Below are 13,659 nucleotides of genomic sequence, written 5' to 3'. Positions count from 1 at the left end.
GGCCCTGACAGTACATCTCAGTAAGACAAAAATAATGGTGTTCCAAAAAAGGTCTAGTTACCAGGACAACGAATACAAATTTCATTTAGACACCACTGCCCTAGAGCACACAAAAAACTGTACATACCTTGGCTTAACCATCAGCGCCACAGGTAACTTCCACAAAGCTGTGAACTATCTGAGATACAAGGCAAGAAGGGCCTTCTATGTCATCAAATTTGACATACCAATTAGAATCTGGCAAAAAAAAATACTTCAATCAGTTATAGAACCCATTGTCCTCTATGGTTGTGAGGTCTGGCGTCAACTCACCAACCAAGAATTCACAAAATGGGACAAACACCCAATTGAGACTCTGCATGCAGAATTCTGCAAAAATATCCTCTGTGTACAACGTAAAACACCAAATAATGTATGCAGAGCAGAATTAGGCCGATACCCGCTAATTATCCAAATCTAGAAAAGAGACATTCAATTCTAAAGCCACCTAAAGTGATTCGCAAACCTTCCATAACAAATCCATCACCTATAGAAAATTTACCTGGAGAAGAGCCCCCTATGCTAGCTGGTCCTGGTCTGTTCACAAACACCAACAGACCCCACAGAGCCCCAGGACAGCAACACAATTAGACCCAACCAAATCGTAATAATTACTTGACACAGAGTACACCTGGCCACTGTGCACTTCCTAACCTCCTGCCAAATGTATGACCATATTAGATACACATATTTCCCGCAGATTACACAGACCAACAAAGAATTCATAAACAAATCCAATTTTGATAAACTCCCATATCTATTGGGTGAAATACCAGTGTGCCATCACAGCAGCAAGATATGTGACCTGTTGCCACAAGAAAAGGGCAACCAGTAAAGAACAAACCCCATTGTAAATACAACCTATATTTATGTTGATGTATTTCCCCTTTTGTACTTTAACTACTCGCACATCATTACAACACTGTTTATAAACATACTATTGACATTTGGAACTTTTGTGAGAGTAACGTTTACTTGTACATTTTTTTAAATTGTTGATTTCACTTTTGTTTATGATCTGTTTCACTTGCTTTGGCAATGTAAGCACACATTTATCATGCCAATAAAGCCCTCCAATTGAATTGAACATTGACAGAGAGAGAAAAGCAAGTCGAGATGTGCATACACTATTTTTCGATTAGTCATCATGCAGATAGGCAGATCATATAACACTGAAGAATGGTACCACCAGGCCAAACTCGAATGACTACTGAATAAGGCCTACATGTTCTGATCTTTTTGTTGTTGTATTCAATTCGGTGCTCAGCGTACACGCATTGCGTGGGACGTTGTCCGCTAGTAGGAGGGGTCTCAGGCGTTTTGGGCCTGGGCTACAACTGCGGAGGAGAGAGCAGACCAGGCAGCGTGGTCGAGTCTGTAGCTGAAACCCGCGGGGGAAAAAAAAGTTACTTTGAGTGAGAAAAGAGAGACCGAAAATATGTCCGGAGAAGACGATCAACAAGAGCAGACCATCGCCGATGATTTGGTCGTCACCAAGTACAAAATGGGCGCCGAGATTGCCAACCGTAAGCGAATATGAAGATGTTGATTTTAGTAGACGATCGAGTTTAAACGTGACCGAGGTGCACTGGTTGTAGCAGAGTTGACTAGCTAGCATATTCATTATCACAATGCAGCCATGTGCTGTGTCGCTATCTAGCGATAAATCAATGACTCGTCAGGGCTAGCATTTTGCCCGTGTCGTAGGGAAATCGTAGCCACGAGTTAGCATGTTATTGCTAGCTAATACTAAAGTTAGTCTATACATGCACTTATGTAACCGCTAGTTAGCTAAAGTGGCTAACTGACATGCTGCTAGTGAGCTAACTAGCTAAGATTCAATGCACTGCCTGGGAAGTTGTCACTGATCGAAAAAACTGCCTTCTGAATAAGTTATGATCCAGTTACATCTACCTAGTTACTAATTGCAAAGTTTAGTCAGTTAATTGTCAGAGTTATTTCAACTGGCTAGCTAGGTAGCACAGCTGTTAAACGCAAAGAGGTCGTTTTTCCCCCCCAGCTATCATCTCTTGCATGCTGTCAATCATCCTGAACTGTCACCTGCAGCAAGTGAATCGTTCTCTCAATAAACCTATGGGCTCTCATTGTATATGTAACAGTCGTGCGTCCGTCCCTCTCCCCACCCAACCTGGGCTTGAACTAGGGACCCTCTGCACACAATCTACAAGCATCGTTACCTATCGCGCCACAAAAGCCGCGGCCCTTCAAGGTTCTCAGAGCGAGTGACGTCATCGCGCAACGCTAACTAAAGCTACCCATTTCACACCGGTTATATGTCGGCACTATTACCTTCAACATCTGTCAGTTCAGTGGCAATGCATTGCCTCAGACCTGCAACACGTAACACAACTATAGCTAGCAGCTATGCAATAACGTTACTCCCTGTGCACCCATCTTTAGCTATGATATACTCCCCATGCATCAACATTGAAGACCTGGAAGTGTGTTCCTTGGAATTTATGTAAATCCTGATGACCCCACATAATGCTCCTGGGAAGGGAACTTCATGTACTTTGCCTCAATGACAAGAATCATATTTTCCTCATGGAATGCTTCGTAACAACCGGTGTAGACTACTAACAGAATAACTGTGAAATGCTATTTGACAAGCAGATTTAAAAGTGTGAATATCCACGGCCTTGCCTTATCATGGTCTCCATCAGTCATCTTCCCTGATCCTAATACCAAATACTTGAAGCTTACTTACTTACTGTTCGGTCCTCGTGTCCTTTCCTATCCAGAGGCCCTAAAGGCTGTGGTGGAGGCAGCCAAGGCTGGTGAGACAGTTGTCAGCCTCTGTGCGAAGGGAGATGCCTTCATCATGGCTGAAACTGGAAAGGTCTTCAGGAAGGAGAAGGACCTGAAAAAAGGTATGGGCCTCATCTCATTGGTTAATTAAATAATTTGCGTTGTCATGACTGAGTGAAGTCAAGTAGCTTTTCTAGAGTTTTGTAGTTTACTTTTTGACTGAAGAAAAGTTTAATCTCAAGTCTTATCCTCGCTTACTCATCCTTTCTCCTTGCCTCCTCAAAACGCCAGAGGGAGGTGAGGAGAGAGGAGACAAGGAATCAAGGAAAACACTTGATATTCTCTTGTTGTGTAGACAGTGCATGCAAAATGACATTAGTCAATGTGATTAAATGTCTGTACTTTATTGCCTCCCTCAGGCATCGCTTTCCCAACCAGCGTGTCTGTCAACAACTGTGTGTGCCACTTCTCTCCGCTGAAGAGTGACCCTGAGATCGTACTGAAGGGCGGGGACCTCGTCAAAATGTAGGAACGTTGTATTGCATTGAACACTGTATGGAACTGTTAACGGCTGTATCTGTGCCTTTTTCCTGTATTGCTGGCCCTATTCAACTGTTGGGAGACTACCCCCTTCACATGTCAACGCACGGGCCAGTCTGATGGTCTTGAGTCACTGTGCCTCCTCTTGTGTTGCCTGTGCAGTGACCTGGGGGTGCACGTGGACGGCTTCATCTCCAACCTGGCTCACAGCTTTGTGGTGGGAGTGACCAAGGTAGTAGTACTTCAATCGTTGTATGCGTTGACGTTAGCAAGAGTGCAGATGTCACGCAGAAATGCCAGCGTACGGATATTAACAGAGACGGACGCGCGGCACATCAGACTATTTAAAAAATAAATAATTATAGGTGTAGTGCAACAGTCACGTAACGTTAGGAAGAGGATTGGCGGAGGCCACCCTCCAGTGCAGTGAAACGTATCCGTCCTGTGTAATCAGCTGCTCCGTTGCGTCACATTCACGTCCTGTTTCTTCCCCTTCTCTCCATCAGGATGCTCCGTTGACGGGGCGTAAGGCTGACGTGATCAAAGCGGCACACTTGTGTGCCGAGGCTGCCCTCAGACTGGTCAAGCCTGGAAACCAGGTGAGGTGCTGCGTCAGCGCTTTACTGAGTGGACAGTCAGGGGACTAGACTGGTCCCGGATCTGGTTGTGCTTTATCGCCATCTCCTATGGTTTGAGTTGGCTGAATAGCACAAACAGATCTGGGACCAGGCTAGTCAGGGACACAGTGACACGGTTTGGAGAGAAAAAAGAAGCTTAACAAACAAATCAAGTTGGTGTCATTGTGACGGTACTGTATTTCCAGCAGTGGATTCATGGCCGTTTTTAACATTTTAGGGTGTCTGTCTATCTCATTCAGAACTCGCAGGTCACAGAGGCCTGGAACAAGATCGCCAAGTCATTCAAATGCTCAGCCATTGAGGGTGAGTGAGTCCCCGCTTGCCATTTAAACCTAGTTGGCGCCTCACTGCCATATTCATACACAGTACATTCAATCCCTCACATCTTGTACAGGTAGCTTGCCAAATCACATACAGTTTTTCTATTCCAGTGTAACACTCTCTCCTCAGGCATGCTGTCCCATCAGTTGAAGCAGCACGTTATTGACGGAGAGAAAACCATCATTCAGAACCCCACGGATCAGCAGAGGTGAATTGAAGACATGATCAGTTAGTCCCAGATCTCTGGCTTGTTTGGTATTACTTGTCCGACGCGTGTCTCAAAGCTTTGTTTCTCGTATCTTTGTTGTGTCTGAAGCACCCGGTGAATTACTAATAGTAGTTGCTCTTAGGGGGAAAATAAGATTGAATTATTAATGGCCTTATTGCTCTCTGCCTCTGTAGGAAGGACCACGAGAAGGCTGAGTTCGAGGTGCATGAGGTGTACGCCGTGGATGTGCTCATCAGCACCGGAGAAGGCAAGGTGAGGGACAAACATTCCCTCGACGTTCTAGTCAACTTCTGCTCAATTTCCCTGCTAGTTTTTCTCATCTATGAAAGGATCCCCTCCAGGAGCAGCAAAACAGCAAGGACAAATCACCTTTTTTCTATGTGTTGGATGACTACTGTCCAACTCGTGTCGTCACTTTGAATGGGCTGTGAAAAATAAATAGAGCAACGAAAGGAGTTATTTTTTAACATCCCATGTCTTCTACTCTACTCCAGGCAAAGGATGCAGGCCAGAGGACCACCATTTACAAGAGGGACCCAGACAAGCAGTACGGCCTGAAGATGAAGACGTCCAGGAGTTTCTTCAGCGAGGTGGAGAGACGCTTCGACGCCATGCCTTTCACTCTCAGGTAATACATGAGACGCACCTCGTCCTTTTAGTCAGAACCGGTTCAATGGGAAACGTGTCGGGCAAATGAGTTTCTAAGGACTTAAGACGATTTAAATCAATTGATTTAAGACATTGACCACAACCTGACGCTGTCATTCAACTCAACTGATTACATTCAATTCGATTTAGGCAATTGGGCTTCCTCCAACTGATTCCCTTTTTTTGTAATCAAAATTATATATATTTTTGTGTCCCTTTTTGATATTACCTCTTTTTTCCCCTCAGGGCGTTTGAGGATGAGGGTAAGGCTAGGCTAGGTGTGGTGGAGTGTGCCAAACATGAACTGCTGCAGCCCTTCAACGTTCTGCATGAGAAAGAAGGCAAGTTAAAAGACATAACCAGTCACAGAGGCTATGAATGAACTTTTTTGTGTGAAATGTGATCCCGCGATGGATCGCTAATGGTGAATTGACGTGCAAATAAAATGTCATTCTTTGTAATCCGTTCGTTCAAAGCAGTGTGCCACTTAAACGCCACAGTACAAAAATAGTTACATAGTCCAAATCAAATCACACTTTTAGTCACGTGCGCCGAATACAACAGGTATTCATTCACCATACAGTGAAATGCTTACTTACAAGCCCCTAACCAACAATGCAGTTTAAAAATGTAAAAAACTGATAAGAAATCAAATTAACTAGTAATTTAAGAGCAGCAGTAAAATAACAATAGCGAGACTATATACAGGGGGGCATCGGTTGAGGTAATATGTACATGTATGTAGAGTTATTAAAGTGACTGCATAGATGATAACAACAGTAGCGGTGGTGTAAGGGGGGGGGGGCAATGCATATAGTCTGTGTAGCCATTTTGATTAGGTGTTCGGAAGTCTTATGGGGTAGAAGCTGTTTAGAAGCCTCTTGGACCTGGACTTGGAGCGCTGGTAGATATCATCCTATGTTTACTGACTCCTTACGTCTGTCTATGTCTAGGTGAGTTTGTGGCCCAGTTCAAGTTCACCGTGCTGCTGATGGCCAACGGACCCCTACGTATCACCACAGAGCTGTATGAGCAGGAGCTGTACAAGTCTGAACATGAGGTAGAGGACGCAGATCTCAAGGTAAAACAACCAACTGCGGTAGACCGATGGCCTACTGCTCTGGGGAGCTACACTGGGGCTTCATGTTAGCTGACTTGGTATTTTCACTAAGCTGAGATGGTTGCCTTGTTTTTTCTCTCTCTCACAAACCTACCTATTTTTGTTTTTTTAGGCCTTGCTCCAAAGCTCAGCGAGCCGCAAGACACAGAAGAAAAAGAAAAAGAAGGTAGGCTCCATGGTGCACCGTACTGTGATGTAAACACATGTACCGTGCCTTCGGAAAGTATTCAGGCCCCTTGACTTTACACATTTTGTTACATTACGTTAGCCTTATTCTAAAATGTTTTTTCCCCCCCCTCAATCTACACACAATACCCCATAATGACAAAGCAAAAAGTGGTACAAAAAAATAATAATAAAGTATTCAGACCCTTTACTCAGTACTTTGTTGAAGCACCTTTGTCAGTAATTACAGCCTCGATCTTCTTGAGCATGACACTACAAGCTTGGCACACCTGTATTTGGGGAGTTTCTCCCATTCTTCTCTGCAGATCCTCTCAAGCTTTGTCAGGTTGGATGGGGAGCGTTGCTGCACAGATATTTTCAGGTCTCCAGAGATGTTCGATCAGGTTCAGGTCTGGTTTCTGGCTGAGCCATTCAAGGACATTCAGAGACTTGTCCCGAAGCTGTGTGCTTAGGGTTGTTGTCCTGTTGGAAGGTGAACCTTCGCCCCAGTCTGCGGTCCTGAGCGCTCTGGAGCAGGTTTTCATCAAGGATCTCTCTCTGTACTTTGCTCCGTTCATCATTCCCTCGGTCCTGACTAGTCTCCCAGTCCCTGCTGCTGAAAAATATCCCCACAGCATGATGTTGCCACCACCTCGCTTCACCGTAGGGATGGTGCCAGGTTTCCTCCAGATGTGACACTTGGCAATCCGGGCAAAGAGTTTAATCTTGGTTTCATCAGACCAGAGAATCTTGTTTCTCATGGTCTGAGAGTCTTTAGGTGCCTTTTGGCAAACTCCAAGTGGTTTCCGTCTGGCCACTCTACCGTAAAGGCCTGATTGGTGGAGTTCTGCAGAGATGGTTGTCCTTCTGGAAGTTTTTCCCATCTCCACAGAGGAGGCTCTGTCAGTGACTAATGGGTTCTTGATCATCTCCCTGACCTAGGCCCTTCTCCCACGATTGTTTGGCTGGGTGGCCAGCTCTAGGAGGAGCCTTGGTGGTTCCAAACTTCTTCCATTTAAGAATGGTGGAGGCCACTGGTCTTGGGGACCTTCAATGCTACAGAACATTTTTGGTACCCTTCCCCAGATTGGTGCCTCGACACAGTCCTGTCTCGGAGCTCTACAGACAATTCCTTCAACCTCATGGCTTTGCTTTTTGCTCTGACATGCACTGTCAACTGTGGGACATAAGACAGGTGTGTGTGCCTTTCCAAATCATGTCCAATCAATTTAATTTATCACAGGTGTACTTCAATCAAGTTATAGAAACCATTTTTGAGACTCAATTTTCAGTCTCATGGCAAAGGGTTTGAATACTTAAATAAATGATTTACATATGTTTTTAATACATTTGCAAAAATGTCTAAACTGTTTTCGCTTTGTCATTATGGGGTATTGTGTGTAGATTGCTGATTTAATCCATTTTAGAATGAGGCTGTAACAGAATGTGGGAAAAGTCAAGGGGTCTGAATAATTTCCGAAGGCACTGTAAATTCATTCAGGTCTCCATTGGGAAAGACCCTAATGGGAGTTCACGCTTTAAATAAAAATACATGTTAATGTGACAACTACATTTTACGAGTCTTGCCTCAATTTCCAAGCAACTTATTTTTTTGTCAAAAGGCTTCAAAGACCGTGGAAACTGAAACGGCACCAGGACATCCAGCGCCAACGAAGGTCGAGGAGACTGAAGCTGCGAAATAAAACCTTCCACCCCCCCACCCCAACCCTGTCTTCGTCTCCAAGAATACTGACAGACAACTGACCAACCCAAAGAACAAACGTCAATAATCCCTCCATCCTACCTTCCCATCTTGACATGCCTGCCTTGTGGCGTGGCCTAGCCTTCTGTGATGAAAACCTCCAAATGTTAACGATGTCAGACTACCGGGTGATGGTGTTGCTCACGCCTAAATTCAACTTCCTGTCACATCCCTTTTCAATATCAATGTCCTTGAGACAGCAGGGTTCTCCCCCAGAATAGTAAACACGTTCGGTGCGATGACGCTGAAAGAGAGGGATATTGAGTAGAACGAGGGCATTTTCCGGAGTAGATTCTGTGGGAGACACGTTTATACCATCCAGTCATTGAGCCTTGAACTGTAATTCTATAATGATGTATGAAGGCAAAGCACGACAGTGGAGGGTTTGAGATGACTGTACTGCATTGTGCCAATGATAATTGTGTAAAGGAAAACCTTGTTTGAGGTCATAAGCAAGAAGCAATGTCTCTGAAGTGGATGTCGGTGTGTCCTATTAGGGAATTAAATGGGTAATAACTTAAACCCTGCATTAGTCTACTTAACGCTGTTATAAACCGTCATAACCGCAAATGTTAACTGTCTACATTGTCACACAAACGTATTTACAGTGGATACGCAAACTTCCTAGCGGCATACCTAGCTATCTTACCCCCAGTTACAGTTTGTGACATAACTGTCAAATCCGTTGCCGTGGACATATAGTCGATGGATTTTTAGAACAGGGAGTCGGATAAGTGGCTTGCTCTCACTGCACATACAGACATTTGATATTCTTATACCCAGTAATGGAGGGTTCAGGTGTTCCCATTAAATGATTTGTTCTGTGTAGGACGCCATAATTAATTTCATACTTCACTGGTACTACCACTGCCACAGCGCTCAATGAATTCCACCTATGTTACTCAGTGTTTACATCAGTTTCCATAGCTGTTTAATACTTGATACTTTCTATTGTAAAAAAAATCCCAGTTTCAGAGGCTATTTTTAGAATAATCTAGACTAGAACCATTACAACGCCGGCATTAAATAGCAACGACGTAATATTGAGTTTGGGTGGGGCAACTGACCAAAGGATTTACTAACAAACTGCTGCACCACTAGTTGTTGGGCTTTTCATTCTGAATAGGTTATTCGAGGGAGAGATCCATCCTTGTGGAAATGTTTCTTTACTAGGTTGATGACTTTCTAAGTTTGTTCTCGTGAAAGAAATGTATCATCTCTTGCATTGTACATGTGTGTGGGTGTAATTCTTAAGTCCTTATTTGGGAAGTAATAGGGGGTCGTTCTCGCAATACAATTAGGCATTTAGAAAGGCCTTTGAAATTGTCATGTCAGAATTACAACCCATCTCGGCGTCCGTATTTTGCGTACTTGACTGAAAAGTAAATGCCTCGTTAATTCTGTGAATAAGATCCATTGATCATCCCACTATAATCAGATAGGCCTTTTGAAATATGGCCATTGCTTGATAAACTAACTCGACAGTCGACAGTTATGACTGCTGACCCCTGCACTGGATGTGGAAACCATATATGCCTCGATCAGTAACGCAATAGAGGTATTGACAACTGTTAAAATAATGTACATGGTCGTTCTTTTTTTTGGATTTAGAAAGAGGGAGTTTTTTTCTTCGTGGTTTGAAATAAACTTTAAAACAAAATATGTGGATGTGTTGTTTGTCTCAATATTGTCTTGTGAATCTCCCCCATCTAAAATAATGTACAGAATAAATACTGTACATGTAATTACATGGCTTTCTACACAGCATAACATATACCTCCGTAAAACAGACATTTTGTAATTATATACAAAAATAATGTCGATTGAGACAATTCTTAGCACAGTTCAAAGCCATATATATTATTGATGAAAGATGCATCACAGATTGAAGCAGGACACATGGGTTAGTTATACGAAGAAATCGTTGAAAAATCATTGTTTGCATTTCCCAGAGTTCATGAGCGTCCAACAATGATGACGTAATCACAGTTTATAAATAAACATTTGAACAACTGTTACGGTCTTCTTGGAGACGGTGCCATCTTGTAAAGGTACACAGAGAATTTAATTTCAAGGGTTGTCTAGCGTCAAATACGAATCCAAAATAATCCAATCTAACTAAAAGCCATCCGACTAATCAACCTTTCTCTCCCCTTTCCTTACAGACACCCCTCCATATCATGAGGGCCAAGGTGAGTAATTTCCCCTCTATAAACAATTAATGTGTAGTCTGCTTGTTGCAATGCTAGCTAAGAGTTAGCCAGCGAATACCTAATTTACTAGCTAGTTCAGCCGTCTAACTAGTTGTAGGCACTATAACAAACTGCACACAGTTTGGAAACTACCTGCTAAACCACGTTGAATTATTTTCAATTTAATCATTAGCCATGGCTTTCTGAGCCAACTGAAATGGTTGTTGCCAAAAGTTGAGGGACACCAATGACTTTTTTTCAGTTTGTATGATTGCAATTTGAATATACTCCAGAATGTTATGAAGAGTGATCAGATGAATTGCAAAGTCCCTCTTTGCCATGCAAATGAACTGAATCCCCAATAAACATTTCCACTGCATTTCAGCCCAGCCACAAGGACCAGCTGACATGTCACTGATTCTCTCATTAACACAGGTGTGAGTGTTGACGAGGACAAGGCTGGAGATCCCTCTGTCATGCTGATTGAGTACGACTAACTGACTGGAAGCTTCAAAGGGAGGGTGGTGCTTCGAATCACTGTTTTCCTCTGTCAACCATGGTTACTTGCAAGGAAACACGTGCCGTCATCATTGCTTTGCACAAAAAGGGCTTCACAGGCAAGGATATTGCTGCCAGGAAGATTGCACCTGAGTCAACCATTTATCGGATCATCAAGAACTTCAAGGAGAGCGGTTCAATTGTTGTGAAGAAGGCTTCAGGGCGCCCAAGAAAATCCAGCAAGCGCCAGGACCGTCTCCTAAAGTTGATTCAGCTGCAGGATCGGGGCACCACCAGTACAGCGCTTGCTCAGGAATGGCAGCAGGCAGGTGTGAGTGCATCTGCACGCACAGTGAGGCGAAGACTTTTGGAGGATGGCCTGGTGTCAAGGGCAGCAAAGAAGCCACTTCTCTCCAGGAAAAACATCAGGGACAGACTGATATTCTGCAAAAGGTACAGGGATTGGACTGCTGAGGACTGGGGTAAAGTCATTTTCTCTGATGAATGCCCTTTCCAATTGTTTAGGGCATCCGGAAAAAAGCTTGTCCGGAGAAGAGAAGGTGAGCGCTACCATCAGTCCTGTGTCATGTCAACAGTAAAACATCCGGAGCCCATTCATGTGTGGGGTTGCTTCTCAGCAAAGGGAGTGGGCTCACTCACAATTTTGTCTAAGAACACACCCATGAATAAAGAATGGTACCAACACATCCTCCGAGAGCAACTTCTCCCAACCATCCAGGAACAGTTTGGTGATGACCAATGCCTTTTCCAGCATGATGGAGCACCTTGCCATAAGGCAAAAGTGATAACTAAGTGGCTCGGGGAACAAAACGTTGATATTTTGGGTCCATGGCCAGGAAACTCCCCAGACCTTAATCCCATTGAGAACTTGTGGTCAATCCTCAAGAGGAGGTTGAACAAACAAAAACCCACAAATTCTGACAAACTCCAAGCATTGCTTATGCAAGAATGGGCTGCCATCAGTCAGGATGTGGCCCGGAAATTAATTGACAGCATGCCAGAACGGATTGCAGAGGTCTTGAAAAAGGAGGGTCAACTCTGCAAATATTGACTCTGCATCAACATGTGATTGTCAAAAGCCTTTGACACTTATGAAATGCTTGTAATTATACTTCAGTATTCCATAGTAACATTTGACAAAGATATCTAAAGACACAAGCAGCAAACTGGAAATTAATGTCATTCTCAACTTTTGGCCACGACTGTACATTAGCTACTTGAGGTTAGTGTTTTGCTGCATCAACACTTGCTAGGTTCCTATCTCTAGTCCCACTTAGCCAATGTGGCTAGCAACTTAACTGATGTTAGCTGTCAAATCATATAAGTGTGTGTGTGTATATATTAACATTTTGATCAAGTTGATGAAATTAGTGTAGTGGGATGTTTATTTATTCTCAATGCATGGCTCTGTTATCATTACTGAAGCCAAGTATTGTACAATGCTTGCAATGTCAAACGGGCCCTTTCAGTTGATTGGTGGGTGTGCATGACTGCAATGTCTCAAATACACTAGAGCGACTGTTGACCATACTCAGTTTCAGTTTGCGTGGTAGCAATACTGTATTGATAGCAATTTGCTGTGTACGACTATGCAACCATGCTTCTGAATTTACGAGTACAGGTGTTTTTTCGGCACTTGTGTATTGCCGTATCGCTAACATTGTCCCCTCTGTTCTCTTTCAGTGGAGAAAGAAGCGTATGCGCAGGCTGAAGCGCAAGAGGCGAAAGATGAGGCAGAGGTCAAAATAGACTGCCCACTTACAAAACCATCTCTGTGACCTTTCTCATGGACACAACAGAGCACTTGGGAGATCCTTGGTCCCAAGTCTGGAACAAGACACAGGCCAATGAGATGCTATGAAGAGATTGTGCTATTGTTGGTCAACCACCTGCCTGGGAGATTTGATATGGGGACATTCTGTGTTTACTCTTCTATGAAACCATCCCTACTCCATTGCTTTTGTTGATATTTTCACAAAGTTTTTGATTTAAAATTAAATGGACTCAATATTGATCTGAAACTGGGTCTAAAAATGTTAAGAGGCCATTATTTTTCATTTTTGCCCAATCAAGTTCAGTTGCAAAGATTTGTAACGCTGACCTGGGGGGTATCCTACGACGCAGGTTCAAGTTAACTTTGAACTCGGGATAACCAGTCATACTGAAGTGGCTGACTGATTAGATGTTTTATGACAGAATGATGTGAAAATTAATGCAATGCAATGCAACACTGACTTACAAATAAGGGGGATGCTTGTACATAACGCTACGTTTTTGACTGCTTCAAAAGGTTGGCCGCTTCGATGGGCGTGACTGTATTCAAACATATTTAGCTAATGTGCCGCTAACAAACTACATACTATAGCTAAGTGAAATATAAGCTAGCATAATCTAAGGCTGAGGCCGTTTGGATGTGCTGACAAATTCTCTAAAATTAGGTGGTTTACGGTACAAAATAAACATTCCCTGGCGGCTATTCCTGCAGTCAGTAACCCAATTGCATGCTCCCTCAACTTGAGACAAAGGTTCAGGTGCTCACTAACAGGGATGTGAACAATTTGAGAAATAAACTTTTGTGGACATTGAGTGTTTCCGTGATCTTTTATTTGAGCTCATTACATGTGTTCTCTAGTTCTGGAGAGAATCTATGAAGACATAGATCATTGTCAGGGTTTTCTAATTGTAATAAAATTAAACCTGTTTCTTTTGATGTCCTC

At 43.3% G+C, this 13,659-nt stretch overlaps 1 protein-coding gene and 1 long non-coding RNA gene across 2 annotated transcripts; both read left to right on the top strand.

Moving 5' to 3' along the window:
* Window positions 1-1,221: 1,221 nt before the first annotated feature.
* On the top strand, window positions 1,222-9,059 carry LOC124046090 (proliferation-associated protein 2G4-like). The gene is made up of 13 exons (XM_046366082.1): window positions 1,222-1,565; window positions 2,802-2,930; window positions 3,228-3,333; window positions 3,511-3,580; window positions 3,855-3,947; window positions 4,226-4,289; window positions 4,437-4,515; window positions 4,710-4,788; window positions 5,031-5,164; window positions 5,431-5,525; window positions 6,138-6,265; window positions 6,417-6,470; window positions 8,092-9,059. Exons 1-13 carry the CDS (start codon window positions 1,478-1,480, stop codon window positions 8,170-8,172), a joined length of 1,200 nt encoding a protein of 399 aa, XP_046222038.1. The 5' UTR covers window positions 1,222-1,477; the 3' UTR covers window positions 8,173-9,059.
* Window positions 9,060-10,200: 1,141 nt separating this feature from the next.
* Window positions 10,201-13,528, top strand: LOC124046089. The gene is made up of 3 exons (XR_006840947.1): window positions 10,201-10,282; window positions 10,397-10,423; window positions 12,626-13,528. It is a non-coding gene; the product is annotated as an uncharacterized LOC124046089 (long non-coding RNA).
* Window positions 13,529-13,659: the final 131 nt, after the last annotated feature.

The sequence above is a fragment of the Oncorhynchus gorbuscha genome, linkage group LG10 (assembly GCF_021184085.1).
Source record: "Oncorhynchus gorbuscha isolate QuinsamMale2020 ecotype Even-year linkage group LG10, OgorEven_v1.0, whole genome shotgun sequence".
In the NCBI taxonomy this organism is placed as follows: domain Eukaryota; kingdom Metazoa; phylum Chordata; class Actinopteri; order Salmoniformes; family Salmonidae; genus Oncorhynchus; species Oncorhynchus gorbuscha.
Note: the sequence above shows the minus strand (reverse complement) of the source record. Positions and strands in the feature narration are given on the sequence as shown.

Coding starts and splice junctions, on each gene's coding strand:
- LOC124046090 (XM_046366082.1), top strand. CDS start 1,478: ATGTCCGGAGAAGACGATCAACAAGAGCAGACCATCGCCGATGATTTG. Junction 5,165..5,430: donor GCCATGCCTTTCACTCTCAG/GTAATACATGAG, acceptor TTTTCCCCTCAG/GGCGTTTGAGGATGAGGGTA. Junction 6,266..6,416: donor TAGAGGACGCAGATCTCAAG/GTAAAACAACCA, acceptor TTGTTTTTTTAG/GCCTTGCTCCAAAGCTCAGC.